This window comes from Musca domestica, unplaced genomic scaffold (genome assembly GCF_030504385.1).
Source record: "Musca domestica strain aabys unplaced genomic scaffold, Musca_domestica.polishedcontigs.V.1.1 75, whole genome shotgun sequence".
Taxonomy (NCBI): Eukaryota; Metazoa; Arthropoda; class Insecta; order Diptera; family Muscidae; genus Musca; species Musca domestica.
The window spans coordinates 2,021,221-2,048,717 of record NW_026712393.1 but is presented as its reverse complement, the minus strand read 5'-3'; the positions used below and the strand labels follow the sequence as shown (position 1 = coordinate 2,048,717).

General features: G+C 35.6%; 1 protein-coding gene across 23 annotated transcripts in view; it reads right to left on the bottom strand.

The window, feature by feature from the left end:
* Positions 1 to 27,497, bottom strand: part of LOC101900611 (uncharacterized) — a 153,818-nt gene that overhangs the window by 15,710 nt on the left and 110,611 nt on the right. For 10 of the 23 annotated variants that reach the window (XM_059130483.1, XM_059130485.1, XM_059130486.1 and 7 more), the window contains 8 exons: positions 16,471 to 16,575; positions 16,203 to 16,382; positions 15,928 to 16,143; positions 9,882 to 10,078; positions 9,415 to 9,823; positions 5,424 to 5,450; positions 4,687 to 4,974; positions 4,111 to 4,516 (listed from right to left, as the gene is read on the bottom strand). In XM_059130483.1, coding sequence (XP_058986466.1) covers positions 4,111 to 4,516; positions 4,687 to 4,974; positions 5,424 to 5,450; positions 9,415 to 9,823; positions 9,882 to 10,078; positions 15,928 to 16,143; positions 16,203 to 16,382; positions 16,471 to 16,575 — 1,828 coding nt within the window. Of the gene's footprint in view, positions 1 to 4,110; positions 4,517 to 4,686; positions 4,975 to 5,423; positions 5,451 to 9,414; positions 9,824 to 9,881; positions 10,079 to 10,249; positions 10,362 to 15,927; positions 16,144 to 16,202; positions 16,383 to 16,470; positions 16,576 to 27,497 lie in introns of those variants that run through there. The other 13 variants (XM_059130491.1, XM_005185733.4, XM_005185730.4 and 10 more) reach the window with 8 other exon arrangements.

Here is a 27,497-nt window from a genome sequence, read left to right as displayed (position 1 = left end):
TTTTACGCGATTTTTTTAGAAGTTTTTTCTTTCCTGTCAAGAGGCCATTCTGAATTAATGAGAACTGTCGAAATCAGTTCAGCCGTTCTCGACATATATGACATCTTTCAAGCATATCTTCTTTGATAGACATATATATCGCATATATTTGCTATATATTCGATTTTTTGGATCTTAACATCAATGTAAAGATCAGAAGTAACCTTGTCATGGCTTTGTGAGTTCCCCGGGATTTAAAATATTCGCGGTTTAATGAAAATTGTTAAATTTTTTCAACAAAAAAGATATGGTCTATTTTACCCGCTAAATATTATCCGATGACCACCCAAATTGGTAGGCTTCTTCCCCGCCCTAAACTCTAGCTACATGCGAAATTCCGCGTCGATTGGTCTATAATTGCGACCTGTATAGCTACTGCAAAATCTGACATTTTTTCAGTATTTGGTCCATTTCAACCCCTAAACATTTGGCGATCATCTCCAAAAGAAATAGGGTTCTATTCTGACCCTAGCCCCATCTCCATTCTAAATTTCGTGAAGATCGTGCCATAATTGCGACCTGTAGAGTGATTACAAATTAACATGGACAGACGGACAGACGGACAGACGGACAGACGGACGGACGGACATACATAGCTAGATCGACTCAGCTCGACGAGCTAGGAAGATCCATATATACTTTCCTATGTGGGAAATCAATATTTCGTGGTGTTACATAATTTTTGGCCCAATCAAACTTATAATACCCCCAACACATAGTGTTGTAGGGTATAAAAAAATAGGCAACTTAATCATAAACCATTCCAATATTCAAATGCGAAACTTGAATAAAAAATTCGGTGAATAATGTCGATAAAATCATCAAAATACCGAATATCGGGAGGTACCGTTATATTGGGGCTATACGAAGACGTAGATCTGCACAGACAATTTTCTGTCATGGGCTATAGTATCCATTACGCACTTTAAACACCAAATTCGAAACAATTCCGGTGAATAATGTCGCTAAAATCATCAAAATACCGAAGATAGGGAGGTACCGATATATGAGGGCTATACGAAGACGTGGACCTGCACAGACAATTTTCTGTCATAGGCTGTAGTATCCATTACGAACTTCAAATACGAAATTTGAAACAATTCCGGTGAACAATGTCGCTAAAAACATTAAAATGCCGAATATCGGGAGGTACCGTTATATGGGGGCTATACGAAGACGTGGCCTGCACAGGCAATTTTCTGTCATAGGCTGTAGTACCCATTACGAACTTCAAATACCAAATTTGAAAGAAAACTCTGATGAATAATTTCGCTAAAATCATAAAAATACCGATTAACGGAAGGTACCTATAAATGGGTACGAAGATGAGGACCTGCACAGACAATTTTCTGTCATAGGCGGTACTACCCATTACGAACTTTAAACACCAAATTTGAAACAATTCCGGTGAATAATGTCGCTTAAATCACCAAGATACCGAAAAAAGGGAGGTACCATTCTAGGGGACTATACAAAGACCCATTTTCACTACCAAAAGTCCTGTAGACATAATATACATTTGAGTAAAATTTTATCAACCTACTTCATTTTGTTCGGACATCGCTAAATCGACATAGAATTTTATTCTGATGAAGAATATATATACTTTGTGGGGTCTAAAAAGTATATTTCGAGGTGTTACAATCAGAATGACAAACTTAACATACCCTCCATACTATGGTGGAGGGTATACATTTTTTTTGTAGAAAGAACTTTTTTCTCTATATTAAACCTGTTATATATTTCCTCACCCCTCTGCTACCCCAAAAAGTGGTCCGACGTCATCCACTTTTTAAGTTATTCATAGCTTTTTATATAATTTTAAAGCTCTACATAAAATACTGCGGAATATTGCTTAAAATGTTGGTGACCGTTTGGGCATGGTAAAGGTCCTAAAACATTTGGGCCTGAGAACCCAAAAATCATTTGGGATTTTGATCGAATACTGTCGAGCCCAAATTGGGTAATTTAAAGAAAATTTTCAGCAAATTCAGAAATTGTAATAAAATTGTCGAAAATAAAATAAGGGTTCTTATGAATCAAAATTTATGATATTTTTTATGGCATATATTAAGTTTACTTAGTTCTTTTCTTCGGAGACTCATAATAAAATTCGATTAAGAATATTTCTTCCTTTGACACTTTTCCAAAAAATTTAGATTTATGGGAATTTTTGCCTCAAATTAGAGACGCCTAAAGTCAACAGTCAAAAAAAAAAATCAGATAATTTCCACTTTTAATATATACATTTCAAATGTAATTTCCTTGAAAACTATCATGGCTAGGTATATAGTTTATTCTGAAACTTATAGTGGAATTTGGTGTAGAATATATCCTCTTTTGATACCTTTTGTCTAAAATGAAGTTTTATGCTACTTTCATGCATCACTTCGAAAATAGACCAAAGAAGTATCCATGAAAATAAGAATTGTTTCCACTTTAAATATATTAATTTGGATTTAAATTTTCTTAAAAGCTATAATACCTAGATGTATAGCTTGTTCTGAGACTCAAAGTGAAATTTAGTGTAGAATACATCTGCTTTTAATACTTTCTACCAAAAATAAAGTTTAAGTTAATTTTATGCATAAAATCGAAAAGGACTAAAAAATGCACTACAAAAATCGGAAATGTTTCCACTTTAAATATATTAATTTTTTCGAATATAATTTTCTTGAAAACTATTATATCTAGATATATAGTTTATTCCGAGACTTATAGTAAAATTTTGTGTAGAATACTTCCTCTTTTAATACTTTTTACATAAAATGAAATTTAAGTTAATTTTAGGAATAAAATCGAAAAGGACTAAAAAATGCACAGCAAAAATCGGAAATGTTTCCACTTTTAATATATTAATTTCGAATGTAATTTTGTAAAAAGCTATTATACCTAGATATATAGTTTATTCCGAGACTTATAGTGAAATTTAGTGTAGAATATTTCCTTTTTTAATACTTTCTACCTAAAATGAAGTTTAAGTTAATTTTGGGAATTAAATCGAAAAGGACTAAAAAAAGCATTACAAAAATGTTTCCACTTTTAATATATTATTTTTTTTTAATATAATTTTCTTGAAAACTATTATATCTAGATATATAGTTTATTCCAAGACTTATAGTGAAATTTGGTGTAGAATATATCCTCTTTTGATAATTTTTGTCCTAAACGATGTTTTATGTTACTTTCAGGCGTCAAATCGAAAAAAAGTGCAAGCAAAAATTGATCCAAACAATTAGGGCATATTTTCGTTTTTTATTTTTTGTGAACATTGATGCCGATATTTTTTTTGTTATATAACGAAAATATAGATTTCTTTTCTTTGGTGACTTATAGTGAAATTTGATGAGGAATATTTTTGTCTTTGACGACATTGTTCGAAAATGGTTTTTTGTAGTAGAATTTTGCATAGACTCATATGAAGTACGATTTTTTTAATATTTATAAATTCCTGGTGTTTGAGTAAGATTTAGAGTTTTATTGTATTTCGGGACTTATAGTAGAATTTTATGACCAATAATTCTTTAGAATATTCTGACTTGCTGCGATCCCGTTTAAAAGGAGTTTAAAACTTTTTTTTGGAAAAAGGACTTCAAAGGCCCCTTTAGTGACTGGCTTGAAGGTTATAATTATCGACCAGTAACGGTACCTCCCAATATTCGATATTTTGATGATTTTTGCAACAATTTTTGCCAGAATTATTTTGTATTTAACGTTCGTAACGTTCGGGTCTTCGTTTAGCCCCTATATTTTTATTAATGGTTTTAGCATCAAAATTCGCCGGAATTCTTTCAAATTTCGTAATTGAAATTGAGAGCGAGTGAAAAGAGAAATTTCAACAGAGAGTTTGTGGTTCAATAACATTGATCTATTTGCATGTGAGAGAGCATGTTCTCTGAGTACAAGTTACTGAGTAATATTGTGAAATGATGATGGGTGAAAAAACAAAACAAAAACATGATGGCGTATTCTACAATAGAAAGAGGGTGAGGGGGGTTGGTGAATGAAGGTGACAGTGGTTGGGTGGATGGGTGTTTTCTTTTGGGGATGGTGTGGAACATAGGTAATTACCAAGTGAATTGCTTTTGGACAAAACAGCACGATCGACAGATAATGAACGTGAATCACCATTGAGTGTTCCTGTTGGGGTTGTTGTTTGATTTGATTGATGTTGTTGTTGTTGATCGGCCGAATGGGTGCGTGTCTTGGAACGGCTTAAACGTTTTTTCAAAGTACCAAAGAAATTGCGTTTCTTACTGCGGCCACGATCGTCCAGATCGGATGTGGGCGGTGATGACAGGGGCTGTTGTGTCATGACACCGTTGCGAGGTAAACTGTTGCTGGAATAGCCGTTATTCGAATACGAGTTGTTGTTGTTATTATTGTTGCTAGCAGGTGAATAGCCAGCCATGGAGGCACCATTCTGTTGATAGTTGTTGTGACCATTTGGCGAGGAGGCAGCATTCGGTTGACCGTACTAAACAGAGGGTAGACATGAAATAGTTAGAGGACAAATATACAATGGAGGCTGGAGGCGAAAAAATAGCCAAAGCTTCAAAAGGAACTTCATGCTTTTCGTTTTAGTAAAACACAATAAATGAGAACTTGAACAAAGTTCCAACTTACGTGGATGGCACACGGACTTACCTCTGTGGTGGAATCTCCCAAAGCACTATCGTTACCTGTGGTATTATCTAGGGACGGTTTTTCATTTAGGCACTCAGTTTGGGGATACGAATCGGTGGGACTTGCAGTTATATCTGTGGTCACCGATGTATCCTGTGTTATTTGTTCAATATTCTCTAGGCTATCGATTGGCAGAATCGAGTCGTTTGTCGCCTCCTGTCCAGGGCTTTCCAAGGCCTTTGAGACGGCGGCATTTAATACATCTTGAGATTCTTTAACTTCGATTTGTCCATCTTTGTTGACTTCGACCTTTTTGTTTTTGTGTTTTAATTTTAAGCGGGGTTAATAGAAGCGCAGAGTATGCGGTAACGTAACGTAACGTAAATGTATGGTATCGAGACGCACACGCACACATAACAGTTTGAGATTTGAGATTTTTACAAAATGTAAATACAGGCCATGAAAAGAGAATGGTTTCGATGGTTAGCATTTCAACAAATTCTATTCTAAAAAATATTTAATGCATTTTTTGGGGTTATTAACGAACTAAACTAAAGATAGAAAATTAAACTCTTTTCATCTTATTTCACTCTGTGTCCAGTAGATGAATAAGTGAATGCAACTCAAGTTAAATTCTAATTTTTTTGTGTAACAAACTTAAAGAACTCAAAACGAATAACGAAACTTTTTTTCAAAACTAAAAAATGTTATGAGCGTTGTTATGATTTTCTTTTTGGTGGCAGATTTATAAAAATTACCTTAAATGCATTTGGATTGCTTGAATTCTGTTCCAATGATTGTGCAATAACGATGATAGAGGGGGACAATGATTTTGATATCATGAGTAGTTGTCAGGGTGGTATTTTTGTTTTTTTTTTGTGGCAGGTGGACGGACGGCAGGTGCAGGATGCAGAAAATAACCATGAAAATAAATATGAAAAAATTGTTTTCAAATAAAAAAAAATATAACCAATATTGAAATTAAATTAGACCGATTATAAACAAATAAGCAATATATGTATGATAGTCATTATGGTGGAAGATCGATAAAAGCATTTTTGTTTCAAATTGAGACACATTTTACATAACCATTTAAATTTAAATAAAATTTATTCATTATTTTTAACAACAATTTTCAATATTTATATATTTTTGCTTAAAAATTAAATTTTCCTTAACCATATCTCTTTTGAGTGGTCTATAATCTAAGGTCGACGAGGATCTAAATGAAATTCTTTAAGAGCCTTAAGATTTTCAACTACACCACTGAGGGACTTTCTTAAAAATCAGCTAAATTTAGGGCATTCTTAAAAGCCAGAGAAAAATCGATAATACTTTCGCGCGAACAAAGGGCCGATCTTCCTCTTCATAACACTGTGCCACAAATTTTTTTTTTTAACAACTTCCAGAAAACCCCAATAGCTTGTAAAAGTAGAGCTAAACAAATAAAAAAGCAGTTTAGTTCGGCCAGACCAAACCTTAAATATTCTTGAGCTATGATTATTCAAACTGTTGACCCTTTATGGGGGAGTTTCCGAAGCAGTTGGCCAATATTATAATAAATATTACAACGTGACAGATTTGGGCTATATCGACTACTTCCTATACTTTATATGAAATATATGGAAAATTTTGGAAAATGTGGAAATATGCAGTGGTTAACAGATATAGCGGACCAAAGTGTTCCGCTTTCATACTTCATCTAATACAGATAAATATATTGGTATGTGCAAAATTTGAAGGAAATCGAACATTTGTACCCAATTTTATGCGACATCATAAATTTCGATAAATTACATATTCATATCAGAGGAGTGGATCCAGAAGAAGTGGACCGATATATCCTATCTTCACACCAGATCTTGGGTTAATAGCCGGAACCGGAAGATTATTTCGGATTTTATGATCGTTTTGGTCATTTAAAATTTTGCCGGTGAAAGAGGAAAGTGGGTAGCGTCGTCTGTATGTGAGTGATTGTAGGAAGTGGGCCCTTATAATATTGTTTATCACTAGGATCTAAGGGTCTGTGCAGTAATTTATTTTCTTTGAAAATTTTTACATTTTGTGGGTGAGGTACCAGAAGGAGTGGATCGATAATGCCCATCTCAATACTCAATCTAACAACAAGTAAAAAACAGCTAAGTTCGACCGGGCCGAGATTTTTATACCCTCCACCATTTGGAAGAAAATTGAAAAATTACAAAAGAAATTCCGTCGAAAAATACCGCTCAAATGAAAGCCGTTATATGGGGGCTATACAAAGACGTAGTCCTGCATAAGTAATTTATACCATAGGTAGTAGTAACGGTTCCGAACGAAATTTGAAACAATTCAGGTGAATAATGTCGCAAAAATTATGAAAATAGCGAATATCTGCGGGTTTCGTTATATGGGCGTTATACTAAAACGTGGACCTATATAAACAATTCTCTTGTAGGTCGTAAAGTACTCAGAAGGAACCCCTTGTGTAAAATTTCGGACAATTCCATTGAAAAATGTGGATAAAATCATCAAAATACTAAATATGGGGGTACCGTTATACGATATCGTGGACCTATATAGAAAATTCTCTTTCAGGGGATAAAGTACTCAGAAGGAACCCCTCGTGTGGATTTTCAGACTATTCCATTGAATAATCTGACTAAAATATGGGGAGTTGCCGTTTTGTAGGGGATATACGATATCGTGGACCGATATTGCCCATCTTCGAACTTGACCTGACTGCAGACAAAAGACAGATCTGTGCAAAATTTTAGCTTCCTACCTTGTTTCGTTTTGACTCTAGCGTAATTGCCACAGACGGACAGACGAACGGACGGACAGGGCTAATTCGTCTTAGATTTAAACGCTGATCAAGAATATATAACACATTGTTGGGTCTAAAATTATGAAATAACTTTTTTTTCTATAATTACGGGGAAAATCCCTTGAAATTTTAAGTTACTTTCAGGCATCAAAATTTGTGGAAAAAATGATCAAAGAAAAAAACAAGGAAAAACGTCCAGTTTTTATACTTTTAACCATGTGGTTAGTTATACGCTCAGCCATATTGCTAGAGAGAGTACACATCACTTGATACGGCCAAACGGGCCTAATCGAAATAACGGTTTTAGACCCTATGTCTCTTTGGACCAAAATCCGTTTCAGGATATTTGGAACCGATGTCCGTTCGTCTGTCCCTCTGTCTGGCTGGCTGGTGCACATGATAACTCTCGAAAGCAGTATCCGATCGCGGATAGGTAATATCGGTCCACACCTTCTAGTATCTCTCACACAAATAGTCGAAATTTTCAAAAAAGTATTTTACTGTACAGAAAGAGAATGGATAATCAGATTTTGCTCCAACTTTGCAAATCCTAAATTTTGCATGAGTGATCGGTCTACTTAATCTAGTACCTCCTCCACAAAGGTTCAGAATTTTAAATAACTGTAACTCTTATAAAATGTGATGTAAGAGTTCAATTGTCTTCAAATTACACACATCAAATATGTTTATTAACCCAAGGTCTGGTGTAAAGATGAAATATATAGTGGTACCTCCCCCATAAAGGGTCAACATTTTGAATATCAATGAAGCTTGTAAAACGCGAAGCTAACATTCCATTCAGACTTGGCACATCCGGTTCTCTTCATATCTCACACATTTTATTATTTCTACTAGATTAGGTTAAGTTATGTTGAAAAGAGGGCCGAAGCAATTCGTCGTGTGCCTTGTTGGGCAATAACAGGCCTGTTGTGCGCTCTGGACTAAGGGTTTTTTTAAGAAGGCGGGCAGTTTACAGTCTGTTATATTTTAAATTCAGTTGCCTTTATGAAATTTCTTAAATGTCTTATATCATTTACCATATCTACTAACACGAGATTTGATGTAAAGATGGGATATAAAGGTCTACTCCTTCTTGTAACTCCCCCACAAAGGGTCGAAATTTAAAAAAAAGTGTTTTACTGCACAGGAAGAGAAAGGATGATTCGATTTTGCTCCAACTTTGTAAATCCTAATATTTACATCAGTGCTAGGTTAGATGCGAAAATGGACAATATCGGTCCACTCCTTCTGGTACCTCCGCCGAAAATTTTTCAAATTTTGAATATCCATGCAAATGAATATCATATTCCATTCAGACTAGATACATTTGATCATATCCATAAACACAAGATCTCTTATAAAGATGGTAAAGATAGGACCAATTCCTCTGGTACATCCCCCACATAGGGTTAAAGATTTTGAAAAAAAAAACGATCAAAGAAAATGAAATAAGTTACCAACTCTCTCCAATTTTCACACACACAAAAATTTTTGTTAAGACAAGATCTATTGTGAAGATGATATATATTTTCGAACCCCTTCTGGTACCTCACCCACCAAGGGTCAGAATTTTCAATACTTTTATCTGTTTACATCTTCCTATTGGCCTATTTCTTTGGACCTACTCCATAGAGGGTCAACAATTTGGCTAATCATAACAGAAGTCAAAATATATTTAAATAATAGAACATTAGCTGAGGGTATATATCTGTTGGCAAATCCGACTGATACTTTTAACTGCTTTTAACCCTACTTTCATAAACTACTGAGTTTTTCTGAAATATTTGAAAACAAACATTTTTTTGTTGCACCGCTTCTTTTAAAAATTTCCCACTAATCTAACTACTTTATAAAATTTTATCGATCTTTTTTTAGTTAACATTTAAAAAACAATTTTATCAACTAATGTTGTTCTTTCGTCCCCCACATACCCCTCAACTTACCCTCTGAACACTATGTATGATCAGTGTACTCTTGCTGGGCTGGCCGTTGGTGTTCAGTGCACCCTCCTGTAAGGCACGTACAGCAGCATCGGCCAAATTCGAACCGTTCTTCATGTGTTCATTGATGCTCGGCGTACTAATGTGCAAGGCTTCTTTCAGTTTGTATGGTCTGGGGCCGGCAGGTATTTCGGCACCTTCAATGAACACAAAGTCCACGGTTATGGAACCGGAGACCTGTTGTGTTTCATAGGGACGTGGTTGCAAGGCTAAGACTTGCGTTGAGGCTGGACCCACGGCCAGCTCATCAATGCCCACCAGACCCAGGCCGAGAAACTTGGGAGCGGCTGTGGCATCAGCAGGACGATCATAGACTTCGAAGAGGATCTCGGCAGATTGTGGTGACAAATCGCTAAAGCAAATACAAATGAAGTTATTATATCAACATTTAATAGAAAAAGTTGACTTACAATAAGAAATGTTCATCCCAATAGGGTTGATTGCCCTGGCGGGCACCAGTTTGATTCTTTTGTGGTGGCTCATCCATTTCCACAACCACATAGGGATCACGGGCATCCTTCAAACCTTCTCCCTTGACGATTTTCACCAGTAGACGACGTCCCGATATCATTGGTGTTGGCCCTTGGCTGCCAAAGTCCATGTTGTTCTGTTGGTTGGTTTTAAAGTGTTGAGGAAATGTAAAGAACATTTGAAAATGAATTTTTAATAAAAATGGTGAGGTAGTGAGGGAAGAGAGTATCAACAGAGGGGTAAAGTCCACAACAATAAAAAAACCTAAAATATGCCTTTTGGGGAAGGGTGGGTAGTTTTTATTTAAAAATTAAAAAAAAACACAATTGACAATGACAATCAACAGATAATTTTGAAGTTAGCAAAAATTGAAAATGTGTGAAATAATTTTAGTAATTGTAATAATATTGAAGGTGCCCCTGCAAAATAAGAAAATAAAAAACAGAAAAAATGGGAAATTAAAACAAATTGCCAATGAGAACCGATCAGTGGAAAGTGTGTTCAGAGTAAAAGGTTTTGATTAAAAACAAATCTGATCCAATTATTTAAAACTGTTCATATGTGGGTTTGTGTTGGAGGTATATTTTTTATGGATTTTCACACAAAACTAAAATATCTTCGATATTTTTTATTGATTTTGTAAGAATTTATATGGTGAAATCACAAAAAAACATATGACTTTACATATGTATAAAATGATGAGTAATGTGGAACAGGAATATGAATTTTGAGAAATTAATTTAATCTGTACACTGGGTCGTATAACGTCTGTCGTATCGTATACGCCAGTATGGCAATATTATTGTTTTATAATATGAGGGAAATTTGTTCAACCAGAGAAGATGAGAGGATAAGCAAGGACACCAGGAATGGTATGTTACAATTTAAACACTGAAAATTAAGAAAATGGATTGTGTAATTATACAAAGGGTTTTTAGACTAGCTAGGATAAAATACCTTCTATTGATTTGATATAAAGCATAAACTTGGATTAAAATGTGATTTCGAAAACCCATAAAATTTGTGAGCTTCGAAGAATGGACTTTATTGAGCCGAAATTAGAAGAATTGTTTTAGAACTGGAAAAAATCGGAAAAAGGGAAGGATACTGCAATAAAGCTTTAAAAAATGTAAAAGAAGGAATGAATTCTAGGTTAACTTAGTTCGATTTCGGTCCGTAATTTAAACTATTAAACCCTTATTCAACTGTTCCTTTACGAAAAAGCTAGCCGATGACAAAAGCCAGAAAGAAATTCCTTCTATGTTTCTTCTTTTGACCTTTTGAAAATTCCAGCATTTACGATTTAGGGTTTACACATTTCTTCTGTTCTGAGACTCATACTAAAATTTAATACAGAATAATTCTTCCTTTGACACTTTCCCCAAAATATGAAGTTTTAAGGGAGATTTTGACTTGGAATGGAAACATGTTAATTTAGTAGTAAAAAAACGTGGGCAAATAATTTCCATTGCTAATGTATAAATTTCGAATGCAATTTTCTTAAAAACTATTATAGCTAGATATATAGTTCTTTCTAAAACGAAGTTTTATGTTACTTTTATGTCGCAACTCGAAAATGGCAAAGGAAAAATTTATTAAAAATGGGCAAATTTTTAACTTTTTTTCTGGCAATATTGATATAAGTTTTTTTCGTGATATATAATTGAAATAGAGATTTGGTCTCGTTAGTGACTTATAGTAAAATTTGATGAAGAATATTTTTGGCTTTGACGTTATACTTCTAAAATGATGCTTTATAGGCGAATTTTGCATTAATTCACATGAAGTACGTCTTTAAATCTAATATTTATGAATTCTTGGCGTTAAGGCAAGACTTTTGATTTATTCCTTCTATGTAATCTTGCCTGAGCCTCAAGCATTCCCGGCAGAAACATCTGGGCACTTAATTTAGATTTATATGGATCTAGGGGAGGGAATTGCCAGGATGTCGAAATAATAGCCTAGATCTGCTATGCTCAATTAAGCTGAAATAAAATTAAGCATTTACTTGACAAACTAAGGCAAAAAGACCATATCTCTATTATTTGAAGTCAATCTTTTCAATTTCATCAAAACGGCGAATAAGTTCTCTACTCTCCCTAAAGAAATCTTACCCACAGCTTGTAGTGCCTCATGTAATAAGTGTCTCGTTTTCACGTTTGTCACTCTTGTACAATATTACAACGGGGGCCAAATTTTATAGACAGATTTAAAATGAAAACTGTTGGGCGCCACATAGAAATATTTTAGGGTGCTTAACTTTACTGGGTGAGATGAAAAAACTGCAATCAAGTTCAGACTGCTGTCATTTCTAAGCCACTCGTCCGACAGCTGTTAAACTTATTCCAGTGTCAGCCCATTACATTGTTTGCTTACAAAAGCATTTTGGTGAGAATTTTCCAGAAAAAAAGTTATTCGCCATGGAATTCAAGCGTGAAAGTGTGATTTCTTTATATTTGGTTGGAAAATCACAAGTGACTATCGTTAGAGCACTCCAGAATTTAAATGTGAATAAATCTTTTGTGTCTCGTACCATCGCTCGTTACCGTGATACTGGTAGAGTAGCCTGACATCAAGGAAGTAGACGGAAGAAAACAGCAACATCAGCAGAAATGGTTCGAAAAGTAAAGAAGCCACTTGATCTTAAACCGCGTCGCAGTGGCCGAAAAATGATTCGTGAGCTGAACATATTGTAATATTCCATTCGGCAAATATTGAAAAATGAGCTCGGGCTAAAGCCATTGAAATTCCAAAAAGTGCAAAAACTTACACCGCAACGGAAGAAAATAGACTCAAAAGAGCTAAAGAGTTGCTTCGCGTGGCCGAAAGTGGTGAACTGCCGAATTAGGTTTTCTCCGATGAGAAAATAATAGTTGTCCAGCAGTTTGTAAACAAACAAAATGATCGTGTTTACTTCCCAAAGAGGTCAGCTGAAAATGTGCACATTCGGTTGGCCACCAGGACTCAAGTGCCGGCCAACAGAATAAATGCCGAATATTATCTCGAAAATATTCTGGAGGGTGTATTAATGCCTTTGGCACGCAAACATTTTGGCCGCAGACCTTGAACATTCCAATAGGACTCAGCACCATCGCACTCAGCACGCGTCACCCAAGAATGGTTACAAAATGAGGTTCCTCGTTTCATTTCCAACGCACAATGGCCACCATTACCACCGGATAACAATCCGTTGGACTATTGTGTCTGGAGTATTTTGGAAGGCAAGGTTGGCACTAAAAATACCAAAGTGTCGATGTCGACCTCAAGCAAGCACTTCGCCGGGAATGGGCCAAAATACCGCAGAGCAACATTCGGGCAGCGTGTGACGGTTTCATTGGCCATAATTCGTGTCAAAGGTAACCAATTCGAACAAATCTAAACTTATTCTTAGATTTGATGCTATTTCCGACATTTTTCTTTCATACAATAAAATTAAAAAAATTAAATATTATGGCGCTTGACTTTGTGGCAGTTTTTTTATCTCACCCTGAATATACTTAATAAACTACAGGCCAAAATACCATATCTCGAATAACTCCTCTACTCTCCGTAAAGACATCTTGCCCACAACTTGTGGTGGACTTAATAAATGCCTTACTTCCACGTTTATTACTCTCGTACAAGGGGGCTTAAATTTTATATATAGATTTAAAATGAAAACTGTTGGGCGCCACATAAACCCATTTTAGGGAACCTTATCTTGGGTACAAATTTACAATTAGCAGGTTCGCAGCATTTGTGTGCCACAGAAAAACTTTAAAGGGAGCGTTATTTGGTATACTCATGTACAATGAGTAGGATCGAAAGCAGATTTATAAACCTGAAAAGTTAAGAGTTTTCCAAATTTGGATGCTATTTCGAACATAGAAAGGAAGAGTATTTCGCGCAAGGCTTCCAAGCATTTCCAAATGATGATTTCTTTTACACTCCCTAAAGAGGTCTGACCTTTGCGATAACTTTTTTCTTTATCACTCGCTTCCATATTTATCTCACCCCTACAATCTTACGATGGGGGCGTACATTTTGAAATGTATGTTCTACAAGAATGCAGAACAAAATGAGTAGATAAAGTTAGACAAAATTTGATGTAATTCCGAACACAAAAAAGGAAGAGAGTTTCACATTAAGGGATCTGAATCATTTTCATCCGTTTCATTCTATTTTCTATACAATCGAACATAATTTAACCTTCAAAACGTTGGGCGCCACTCAGCCCATATATTTTTAGAGCTTTGATTTCTTCGCATTAAATTACCTAATATTCTTCTAAGCTACATAAAAAGCGAATGATTGCGACAATGTTCCACAGTCTCTGAGGTCAGGTCAGGTGCGAAAATGAACACTATCAGTCCACTCAATCAAGGAAATAAGAGTCAGACTCTTCAAATATCAGACATTTCATTCCAGGACTCTTTGGACCAAATCCGTTTCGGGGCATTCGGAGTCAATCTAGCGATGTCCGTCCGCCTGTCTGTCTGGCTAGTGCGCTCGATAACTCTCGAAGGGAGTATCCGATTTGGTCTAAAATTGGAACAACGTAATATTGTTATCAAACTTAGGTTAGGTAAGGTTGAAAAATATGCCCTGTTGGGCATACACTTAAGGCAGTATAGGCCAGTTCTGCGCTCTAGACTATGGGTTTTATTTTGAAGAAAACGGGCAGTTTACAGTCTTTTATATTTGAAATTCAGTTGCCTTTATGAAATTTCTTAACTGTCTTATATCATTTACCATGGTCTGATTAAGTTCTGGTATGGAGTCGTTTCCTAAGAATTGGGATCTGATATTTGCAAACGCCAGGCATTGGCAGAGAAAATGTTCCAATGTTATCGAACTTAGATCGAGTTCGGAGATGTAATAGTCTGAGTGTTTCCCAATTATACATATCACAATATTTCTATTAATCCAAGGTCTGGTGTGAAGATGGGATATATCGGTCCACTCTTTGTGGTACCTTCCCCACAAAAGGATCAAAATTTTGAATATCCATAAAACTCATAAAACGCGAAATTAACAACCGATTTGTTATAAAGATGGTAAAGATCGGATCATTCCTTCTTGTATCGCCCCCACAAAGGGTCAACATTTTGAATAACCAAAACGAGCATAAAATCCGAAATAAGCATCCGCTTCTCTTCAAACTTCGCACATTACATTATTCAGCACATTCCTCCGGTATCTCCTCCATGAAGGATCAGCGTTTTGAAGATTCATAATGTAAGTCAAAACATATTTTAATCAACTGACATAGGCTGAGGGTGACATCCTACTGATACTTTTTAACTTTTTTCTATTAAATTTGAGAAAAACTCCGTGAAAACCGAATTTTCGAAGACGAAGACTTTTATATTGTCGCAAAAATGTCTTATTAAATAATTTTTAAAATGAAAGTGTGCTGAAATTTTTTAATGTATCAGAATAGTGTGTACTACGGTGCGTATAAGTATTGCCACAATGTATACGCCACCAACAAATACTGTGTTTACTTGGGAAAAACAAATAACTACAAGACATATTTTAGGTTTTAACTGTGGGAAATTATGTTAATGATATTAAAAATAAAAAAAAGGAAATTAAAAAATTAAAAGATTTTTGTTATATAAAAGGGGGGTAAGGAATATAGAACATAGAGAAGTGTTTTGCTGTTGTTGTAGTATTATTTTGTGTCACCATGTAGTTTTGTAACTTTTTCCGTTTTTTAAGACATAAATCTGTACACCACACACCAATAAAAATTTCACCAACTAATGTAACAAACAGTACAAAATGTTCTGTAAAGTGTAAAGGGTTCCAGGTGGGGAGAGGGTGGAAACAAAAGATAAACATCTCCCGATTATTATGCTCAAAAATAAAGAAAACAGAGAAATTAATAACATGCTATGATCCTATATCCAGAAGAGGATATGCTTCCACAACTGTGTGTGTGTATGGGGAAAAAAGTTGATAGACAAGACAAAATAAAACGCAGCTTCTCAATGTTCTTACGCTCACCGCCACAGTTTCGTATGGCATTGGATATATTACAGGTAAATCAATGGGTTCGACTTCAGCACGTGGGCAGGTCGTGTAGATGGAGAAATCAACTGGGTAGACGGTTTCACGCAGGGCACGAGTCATCATTTCCGATATGGCTGCCTGGACTTGAGTCTCCTCCTGGTCCATGGGTTTAATGGCACCCACGCTGTTCATGGAAATTCGGATCTGTGGAAAGGAAATTCATAAAAATAAGAGAATTTAAAAATGCTTTTTAGATAACTTACATCTGGAAAACCTTCAACACGCATATCACCCTTCAACGTATTGTAGTTCATGGCATTGGCAATGCGTGCCCTAAACCGGGACACGGTCAATTTGTAGTGAGAGGTCTCAACTTTACCGGATTTCTGACGGAAAGCCTTAACCTGCAACACGGGCATGGCATCACAGTCGAAGGTGATTAACTGCAGGATGGCAGAAGAGGGGAAGGGGAAGGTAGTGAATTAGTTGAAAACTATATTTTGAAATATTTCAACAATAAAGCTGGCTTACCATATCAGCAGGATTGAGTTCATCGGCATTACAAAAGATGTTGCTCAAAGCTGGTGGTGGACTGTCCGGCAAGACACGTACAATTTCAACCGAAATTCCTTGTTGCTAAAAAAAACAAAAAATGATCAGTGGTTTAAATGTTCTTATGACTTGCTAAAAATAGAAGGCACCTGTATCGGTGTTTTTAAAGTTTACATCGCAAAGTAGCCTAATTAGAGAGCGAAAATTACCTCCTCTCTTCGAAATTTTGTGAAATATTCGAATTATAATTCCCTGGGAATCCTTGCATTTGAGGTATATAGTCTCTTTATCAAAATTACGGATAACAATACGAGGATTATTTGGGTAAAATTTTAACCCCCGAGCCAGTCACCAAAGGGGTCTTTTTAGCCCTTTTTCCAAAATTTGGTTAATAACTGCATTCAAATGAGATCGTAGCAGTTCAAAATAGTCTACAAAGTTATTTTTCATAGAATTCTACCAGAGGTTCCAGAATATATCGGAAGTCTATATGTTACCCAAACGCCAGAAGTTCATAAATGTATGAGAAACTATTGAAAATTCTCCTACAAAGCATCCTTGTAGAAGGTCGACGTCAAAGACAAACCAGTAAAGAATGTCCTAAAGTCGGGCGGGGCCGATTTTATGATACCCTATACCACTTTGCTAATTTAGTTGAGCTCCACATAACAAATAAAAGTTTTTATGGGGAATTCAATCATAGACGCTATGATTATAATTGTAATTTAAAGTTCAAAGGACTAAATATGCCGAAGCATTTGTATCTTCTAAATTCGGACTTGTATTGCCCATTTGGTGCAAAATTAATTTGAAATCAAATAAAGATATATAGGGGAGCTATATCCAAATCTGAACCGATCTCGATAAAATTTGGCAAATATATTTCTGAGCTGCATTTGATATATTTCCCCAAATATTGTTGTTGCAGAGTGCATATTACGACTGCGGAGGACAAAAATAACAAATCGGATGAACAATATATATGGGAGCTATAGCTATATCTGAACCGATTTCGATCAAATTTGGCATACTTATTATTGGTTGTATGTGCAAAATTCCATACTATTCGGGCTGATATTACACGTTTGGTGCACACTAAACTGCAAATCGGACGAAGATATATATGGGTGCTATATCTAAATTTTTACCGATTATCTCCAAATTCAATAGGGTTCGTCCTTGGGCCAAACAAATGTTGTTTGGACAATTTCATCTCAATCGGATAATAAATGCGACCTGCATTTTGTTCACAAGAATACATGGACGGACGGACGGACAGACGGACTGACATGCATAAATCAACTCAGAAAGTGATTCTATGCAAATCATCTAAAGGAACTATGGGTCTATCTCGTTTCCTTTTGACTGTTACAAACAAATGCACAAAGACATAATACCCTGACCACATTGTGGTGTGGGGTATACAAAGTTCTCCATCAAATTTCACTATAGGTCACCAATGGAAAGAAATCTATATTTCCATTATATATCGCGAGAATAATTATTTCAATTTTGTCATAAAATGGGAAAAAAGGTTTCCTATTTCTCCCTCTTTTTGACATTTTTTGAAATTTTCGGATTAAGATTGCTTGGAATCCTTGCATTTTAGGTATATAGTGTCTTCAGCAATATTACTGATAACAATACAAGGATTATTTTATTTAAAATATTTAACCCTAAGCGGAGCCACCAAAGGGGTCTTTTTGGTCCTTAAAACGAAATTTTGTTAAAAATTCCGCTTAAATAGGATCGTAGCAGGTCAAAATATTTTACAAAATTATTTGTCATACATTTCTGCTATAGGTCCCAGAATATATTGAAAGTCTAAATCTTGTCTAAAGGCCAGGAATTAATAAATAGCAAAAACTCATTTGAGGGTTAAAACCGAACTTTATGAGAAACTGTGGACAATTCTCTTTTCGAATTAATATTCCTTGGAATATTTATTTGTCTTCGGCAATATTACAGATAACAATATGGGGATTATTTTTGTTGATATTTTTAATCCTTAAGCGAGTCACCAAAGGGGTCTTTTCGGTCCATTTTGCAAATTTTGGTTAAAATCTCCCCTTAAACGGGATCACAGCAAGTCAAAATATCCAACAAAATTATTCGCAATTAAATTCTACTATAGGTCCTAGAAGACATTAAAAGATCTAAATCTTACCAAAACGTCAGAAATTCATAAATAGAAAAAAATGCTTTGAGGGTTAAAAGAGTACAAACAGTACTTTATGAGAAACTATGGAAACAAAGCTTCATTGTAGGATAAAAATATTCTTCATCAAATTTAACTATACAGGGTGAGATGAAAAAAACTGCAACCAACTTCAGACTGCTGTCATTTCTAAGCCACTCGTCCGACAGTTGTTAAAATCATTTCAGTGACAGCTCATTATATTGTTTACAAGCGTACAAAGGCATTTTGGCGAGAATTTTCGATGTAAAAAGTTATTCGTGATGGAATTCAAGCGTGATATTCGTGTGATTTCTTTATATTTGCCTCGAAAACCACAAGTGGCTATCGTTAGAACCTCCAGCATTTAAATGTGAATAAATATTATGTGTCTCCTACCATCGCTCCTTGTCGTGATACTGGCAGCGTAGCCCGACGTCAAGGAAGTGGACGGAAGAAAACAGCAACGTCAGCAGAAATAGGTCGAAAAGTAAAGAAGCAAGTTGATCGAAACCCGCGTCGCAGTGGCCGAATAATGGCTCGTGAGCTTAACATATCGCAATATTCCATTCGGCAAATTTTGAAAAATGAACTCGGGGTAAAGCCATTGGAATCCCAAAAAGTGCAAGAACTTATACCGCAACAGAAAGAAAATAGACTCAAAGATTCAAAAGAGCTAAAGAGTTGCTCGCTTGGGCGAAAGTGGTGAACTGCCGAATTTGGTTTTCTCCGATGAGAAAACATTCGTTGTCTAGCAGTTTGTAAACAAACAAAATGATCGTGTTTACTTGCCAAAGAGGTCAGCTGAAAATGTGCACCTTCGGTTGGCCACCGGAACTCAAGTGCCGGTCATGGTAATGGTGGTGGTGTGAGCTGCCCTAACAGCTGATGGTCTCTCTCTGTTCGTATCAATCGACCGTGGCATCAGAATAAATGCCGAATATTATCGCGAAAATATTCTAGAGGGTGTAGTAAAGCCTTGGGCACGCATACATTTTGGCCGCAGATCTTGGGACTTCCAACAGGACTCAGCACCATCGCACTCAACACGCGGCACTCAAGAATGGGTACAAAATGAGGTTCCTCGCTTCATTTCCAGCACACAATGACCATAAAAATCTCCGGATACCAATCCGTTGGACTATTGTGTCTGGAGTATTTTGGAAAGCAAGATTGGCACTAAAAAATACCAAAGTGTCGATCACCTCATCGCCGGGAATGGGCCAAAATACCGCAAAGCAACATTCGGGCAGCGTGTAACGGTTTCTTTGGCCATTCGAGGGCCATAATTCATGCCAAAGGTGACCAATTCGAACAAATCTAAACTTATTTTAAAATTTGATGCTATTTCCGACATTCTTTGCTTTCATTCAATAAAATTTAAAAAAATGTAAAAATTATGGCGTTTGACTTTGTTGCAGTTTTTCTTATCTCAACCTGTATTATGCACCAAATGGCCAATATCAATCCAAATGAACTGAATTTTGACACATCCGACCGAATTTTGTCTAGAAGCAAATACTTCAAATTTTGGTAAAAACCGGTTCAGATATAGCTATAGCTCCCATATGTATGTTACATCGGATTTGGTGTTAAAGTCCTTGACATGCGTAATGTGCACTACACAACAATAATATTTGATGCCGGCCATTACATACAGCTTGAAGATACCTCTGTCAAATTTTATCGATATCGATTCAGATTTGTATATACCTTCGATATACAGGGTTGCCCATATTCGACGGACCCATCTGGCAACGTCAAAACTTTTGACAGAGATGTTACATCGCTTAATGACATACCGCGTTTGAAGCGTCAGTCCAAGAAAATTTTTACCATGAACCAATACACACCACGCGAGCGCTCTGAAATAGTTGAAATTTACAAGAAGTCAATTGTGAAAACTCAACATGCTTTTTAAACATTAAAAATAAAAAAGTATAAAAGTCGACCAAGGCGATCGGCCGAGAATATCGCTGCCGTACGAGCCAGTGTTGAGAGGTCCCCAAGAACATCCCAAAAACGCCGTTCTCAGCAGTTGGGCATGGCTCGGTCCACTTTACAACGGATTATTCGGATTGATTTGCATTTGTTCCCGTACAAAATTCAATTGACGCAAAGAATGTTGCCTGCGGACAAGCCTCGTCGATTGGAATGGGCCCAAAGGTCCGTCGAATATGGGCAACCCGTACATCTTCCACCATATCAACCCAAATTGGACAGATTTTTTCATATTCAATCGATTTTTTCCATTCTGTGAAACTCGGTCCGGTATATCTATTGCGTCAATAAATATTTTTTAATATAATTCTTAAGTCATATCATCTACTATTCAGCAATGCTATTTGGTACCAGAAGTACAAAAGCCTCAGTCAAATTTGTTGAAAATCGATTCAGAGTATCGAGTATATATCCCAAATTGTGACTACTCTGAGGCCATGATACCTCATCTGATCTACTTCACATCTGATCTACTTCACATAAATTCCCAATATAAAATTTTTTGTTACGGGATCTCTACTGTATACACATGGTGGTGTAGGTTATCATATAGTCGGCCCACCCGACTTTTGACTTTTCCTTACTGGTTATATGTATATATGAATTCCTGGTGAGGCAGACTTCTGATGTCTTCTAGGAGCTATAATAAAATTTTATGATAAATAATTTTGAAGAACATTTTGACTTGTTACGATCCCGTTTAAAAGGATTGTTTAACCGCTTCCTTTTCCTTATACCGGATTTATACATTTTTATCCACTTGATTTAGTAAAACTGTATATTTCATTGTCACACCTCATCTAATTTAGATTAGAATATTGGGGTGTGTAGTCATGGCCTTTACTGATTTTTTTTTTGAAATTCGGAACCATGACGTAAACCTTATAAAAGATCTAAAAGAATTAATAATCATAAGCACTTATACAATAGACATTTTTTAAGACATTTTTTAAGAAAACAATTCAATTTTGTGGCAAATTTACATAAAATTTGAATACTGTTTTTCATAAGCGAATATGTCATTAAAATATTTGGGACCCGCTTCGAACAATAATTTATGCATGTAAATACATTTATGATAATTTTTTTATTTTATTTTATTTTATTATCAATACATCTCTTATTGGCTTAGCGACACATTGCGAGAAGCGAGAAATGACGATTGGTTTTTGTGGTTTCATGAGTAAGTGTTGTTGTTGCTATTATTGTTGCTGGTGTTTGGTCAAATAGCGACCTTGGCCTTAGTATTAAAAACGAAAAAAAGCTGGAAACGTTTTTTGTATTTTTAATTTTTGGATAAGTCTGCTTTGTTTCGTTTGGCAGACGAGAAAACAATGGGGAAGTAGACCCTGATACGTGACGGAGAATTGGGGAGATTTGAGTTGGAATTCGAATTTCGATGTTGTTGTTGTTGTAAGTAACAATTTGTCCAATTGATTTGACATGGTATGTCATAAATTCTAAAGGGAGTTGTTGGCAAGGGTCAGAACAGCAAAACCCCAAAAGGGTGGTCAAGACTATACAAAGGCTATTTTGAGGTTTTAGAATTTTTCACAACTCAGACTGGCTATTGAGCAGTGAGAAGTTCTAAATTTTTGGAAAATAAAAATATGTTTTTTTTTTTTCAAATCCAAAATTTATGATACTTTTTTAATGTACATAGAGGTATACAAATTTCGTTTATTATACCCTCCACCATAGTATATTAAGTTTGTCATTCCGTTTGTAGCACCTCAAAATACAAATTTTAGACCCCCTAAAGTATACATATTCTTGATCAAATAAAATTCTATGTCGATTTAGCGATGCCGTCCGTCTCTCCGTCTGTGGAAATCACTCTAGCTTCCGAACGAATTGAAGTAGATTGATAAATTTTTGCTCAGATGTATGTTATGTCTGCAGGACTTTTGGTATTGAAAATGGGTAATGTAGGTCCACGTTTTGGTATAGTCCGAATCCTTCCGATATTCGGTATACCGTTATATGGAGGCTATACGAAGACGTGGACCTGCGTCATAGACTTTAGTATCCATTACAAACTTTAAATACCAAATTTAAAACAATTCCGGTGAATAAATTCGCTAAAAACATCAAAATACCGAATATCGGGAGGTACTGCTATATATATTTTAATGATTGTTGGGACATTTTTCACCAGAATTGTTTCAAATTTAATATTTAAAATTCGTAATGGATTCTACAACCTACGACAGAAAAATGTCTGTGCAGGTTCACGTCTTCGTATAGCCTACATATAACGGTACCTCCCGATATTCGGTATTTTGATGATTTTAGCGACATTATAACCGACTTTTTTTTAAGTTTCGCATTTGAAAATTGTAATGGCTTATGACAAATGTTACCTACGCAGGTTCATGTCGTCATATAGACTCTAATATAATAGCTATATTCGGTATTTTTAAGATTTTAACAGAATTTTCAACGGATTTTATTGTTTTTGAGAATTGCCAAATTCGTTCCAAATGGTGGAGGGAATTCAAAGTTCGTTCCGGTCGAACTTCAGCTTTTTTCCTTGTTCAGAGACTCACAATGGAATTTAATTTAGAATATTTCTTCCAATCGCATTTTACGCAAACAATGAAGTATTAAGGGAAATTTTGACTTGACCAAGCGGACTTCAGCCATGTGGCTAGAGAGGGTATATATCATTTGATGTGGCCAAAACGTGTCTAATCGAAATAACGATTTTAGATCCTAGGTCTCTTGGGACCAAATCCGTTTCAGGACATTTGGAGTCGATCTAGCGATGTCGGTCCGTCCATCTGTCCGTCTGTCTGGCTGCTTGGTGCGCATGACAACTCTCGAAGGGAGTATCCGATTTGATCCAAACTTGGTACATCGTAATATTATCAAACTTAGACCGAGTTCAGAGATGGGCAATATCGGTTCACTCCTTCTGGTATGTCAATGTCAACATTTACAAAGAGAATATTTTACTGCACAGAAAGAGAAAGGATAAATTGATTTTGCTCCAACTTTGCACATCATAATATTTACAGGTCAGGTGCAAAAATGGACAATATCAGTCCACTCCATCAAGTACCTCCCCCCAAAGGGTCAAAATTTTGTATAATTATAACTCTTATCAAATGTGATGTAAGTGTCCGATTGTCTTCAAATTACACACTTCGCAAAAATTTTATTAAACCAACGTCTGGGGCGAAGATGGAGTATATTGGTCCACTTCCTCTGGTACCTCCCCCATAAAGGGTCACAATTTTGAGTATCGATGAAGCTCATAAAAAGCGAAATTAATATCCGATTCCATTCAGACTTAGCAAATCCCAATATTTCCATCAACACAAGATCTGTTATAAAGATGGTAGAGATCGGACCATTCCTTCTGGTACCTCCCCCACAAAGGGTCAACGTTTTGAACAACCAAAACGATTATTAAATCCGAAATAAGCATCCAGTTCCCTTCATATTTCACACATCCAAAAAAATCCAAAAAATGTATTAATGCAAGGTCTGGTATGAAGATGGAATTTTTCGGTCCCTTACTTCTGGTACCTCCCCCATAAAGGGTCAAAATTTTCAAAATCCATGAAGCTCATAACACGCGTAATTAACATCAGATTCCATTTGGACTTGGCACACCTCAATGTTTCAATTAAAAAATATCTGTTTTAAATATGGTAGAGATCGGAGCATTTCTTCTGGTACCTCCCCCACAAAGGGACAAAATTGTGAATAACCAAAACGATCATATTATCCGAAATAAGCATTCGGTTCTCTTCAAACTACACAATATTTTTATTAACCCAAGATCTGGTGAGAAGATGGGATATATTGATCCACTCTTTCTGGTACCTCCCCCACAAAGGGTCAAAATTTTCTAAATCCATGAAGCTCATAACACGCGTAATTGACATCAGATTCTATTCGGACTTGGCACACCTTAATATTTCCATTAACACAAGATCTGTTTTAAATATCGTAGAGGTCGGACCATTTCATTTGGTACCTCCCCCACAAAGGGTCAACATTTTGAAAAACCAAAACGAAAAACGAAAAAAAAAATATTTTTAATCCGAAATAAGCATCCAGTACTCTTCAAATTACATACAGCACAATATTATTATTAACACAAGGCCTGGTGAGAAGATGGGATATGTCGGTGCACTCCTTCCGGTGCCTCCCCCACAAAAAGGTCAAAATTTGGAATAAGCAAAATGATCATATAAACCGAAATAAGCATCCGGTTCTCTGCAAATTACACACAGCACGATATTTTTATTAACCCAAGGTCTGGTGAGAAGATGGTATATATCGGTGCACTCCTTCTGGTGCTTTCCCCACAAAGGGTCAAAATTTTGAAAATCCACGAAGCTCATGAAACACTCGATTTTTTTGAGAAAAAAATCCCCATCCCTCTGTTGGCTTTGCTGCTAGGTTCTGTGATTATTTTGTTAAATCAAGTTTTGAATTATTGCAATTGTGCGGTTGCGTTGGTTTCGCAAGAAGAAATTGCAAACAAACAACTTGGAATAAAAATAGATGTTATGTAGAATAATAAAACAATTAATAACACATATTGCAAATGCAAAACGTGGTAGAATAAATTAAAGAACCTTATTTCTGTACAGTAATTTCGCAATTATTTTCCGTTTGAAGTTCATAAACAATAACATGAAAGGTCAATTTTTACTAATGGGTCTTCCATTTAGCATGACCCAATTATTATGTCATAAAGCAAATGACAAGTGTCAATTTGAGCAATCAAATGCCACGGCTGGTCACATTCGAACATGCCAAAAAATATGACCCTCAAACATCTCAAATATTTGACCCTTCAAACCATATGGCAGAATCATAAAATAGACTCCACAAATTAGTGTAGAATTGTTGTTGAATGAATTACAACTTTCACTGGCTGCCGAACACACTCTGTGACTGTCAGCCAAACAACATTGGCATCATTTTCTGTGTGAACTGGGTGGCGCTCATTTTACGGCCATGTCACTACTGTCCCATTGTAATATCATTTGAATGCTGATTTCAAAGAGACGTGACACACACACACACTCACTTACACACATTGACGACATCAAGTCTATTGATACAAATTGATAACCAGCGAACCGTGAGCCAAAGGCGACACAAAGAAACAATGAGTGTAAACATGTGAATTGAATCTGAATATGGTGTGTGCGGCTAGGCACTGTGACAGTGAATCGACAAGAATTTGTCAGCTAAATGTTTGCTACATAAATTTGGCAAAATTTGGAGGACATATATTTCCAAATCTAAAAACCCTAATCGAATTGAGAGAGAAAGATTTAGATTTGATTGGAAGATTGATAAGGGCAAACTATAACAACTTTGAAACAATGTTGTGGTCCAATCGTTACTTGTGGTTGGAATTTATATTTTTACATTTACATTTAAATCGAGAATGTTTAAATATTTATAAATCAATATTTTTTATGAAAAACATTATAAATGTTAGTTTACGCAACAAGTCTGTCATATGTAAAGCGACTTTTTCACATTTATCTTTTTTATAGCACATTTTCAGGCGCTCACACAATTTTTAAAATAAAAAAATTATGGCAAAAATTAATATTTTTTTTTGTTGGTACGAACATAATATTAAATTAGTATAAGCTAATTAAGCGATTTTAAATATTATGCGCTCTAGCGTGATTTTAACAGACGGATAAATCGACATAGAATTTTACGCTGATCAATGTACATAATGTGTTACAAAGGGAATGCAAAAATTAACGTATCCTCCATCTTATTTGGATATGTCGAATGGATTTCTTTTCAGATGAGATACCCTTTACAAAGTTTAATTTGAAGTGAAATTTGTTACATTAAAGTTGGTCCCTTACAAAATGGGGATTCTATATTTGTTTGTTTTTTTTTTAAGATCTCTTAATAATCTGAAAGGTGCAGTGAATTAGGAAAGCCGCCTTAGGTAGAAACCACGTAGTAGACACAACTAAACGACTTGCAATGCTGTTATTATACCCTCAGTCATATGACTGCAGAACGTATATTTTATTTAATACGGCCAAAGCGTGCGTCTTGGTCTCTTTGGAAGGAGGTTTATCTGGCTGGTTGGTGTGCACGGTAACTCTTGAGGGGAGTATCCGATTTTGTCTGAAATTGTACATTGTAATATTATTGTCAAACATAAATCGAGTTCGAAAATGGCAAATATCGGTCCACTCCTTCTAATAAATCCCCCACAAAATATCCAAAATTTTCACAGAAAATAAATAAAAACCAGTAAGGAAAGCTCAAAAGTCGGGCGGGGCCGACTATATGATACCCTACACCACTATGCATATTTAGTAAAGCTCTCGTAAAAATGTTTATACAGGGCATTTCAGAGCTCTATGAGATATTTGGTACAAAATCAAAATCTTTCTAATTCTATCGTGCATTTTACGAACTATAGCTATCTCTGAACCGGGTTCCTCCAAATTTGACGTATTAGCTTCTGGACTGAATTCGATCTTATGTACGAAAATTCAGGTGTTTTGGGCTGATATTGACCATTTAGTGCACATTTAACCTGAAATCGGATGAAGATATATATGGGAGCTATATCCAAATCTGAACCGATTTCGATAAAATTTAAAACAGCTATTCCTGTGCTCCATCTTATACCTGGTACCAAATATCATGGTTGTGGAGTGAATATTACGAATGTAAGGGACTAAAACACTAAATCTGATGAAACATATATATAGCAACCATATATATGTTGTATCTGAACCGATTTTCACTAAATTTGATATACTTGCTTCTAGGCTGAATTTGGTCCGATGTACTAAAATTCAGTCCATTTGGA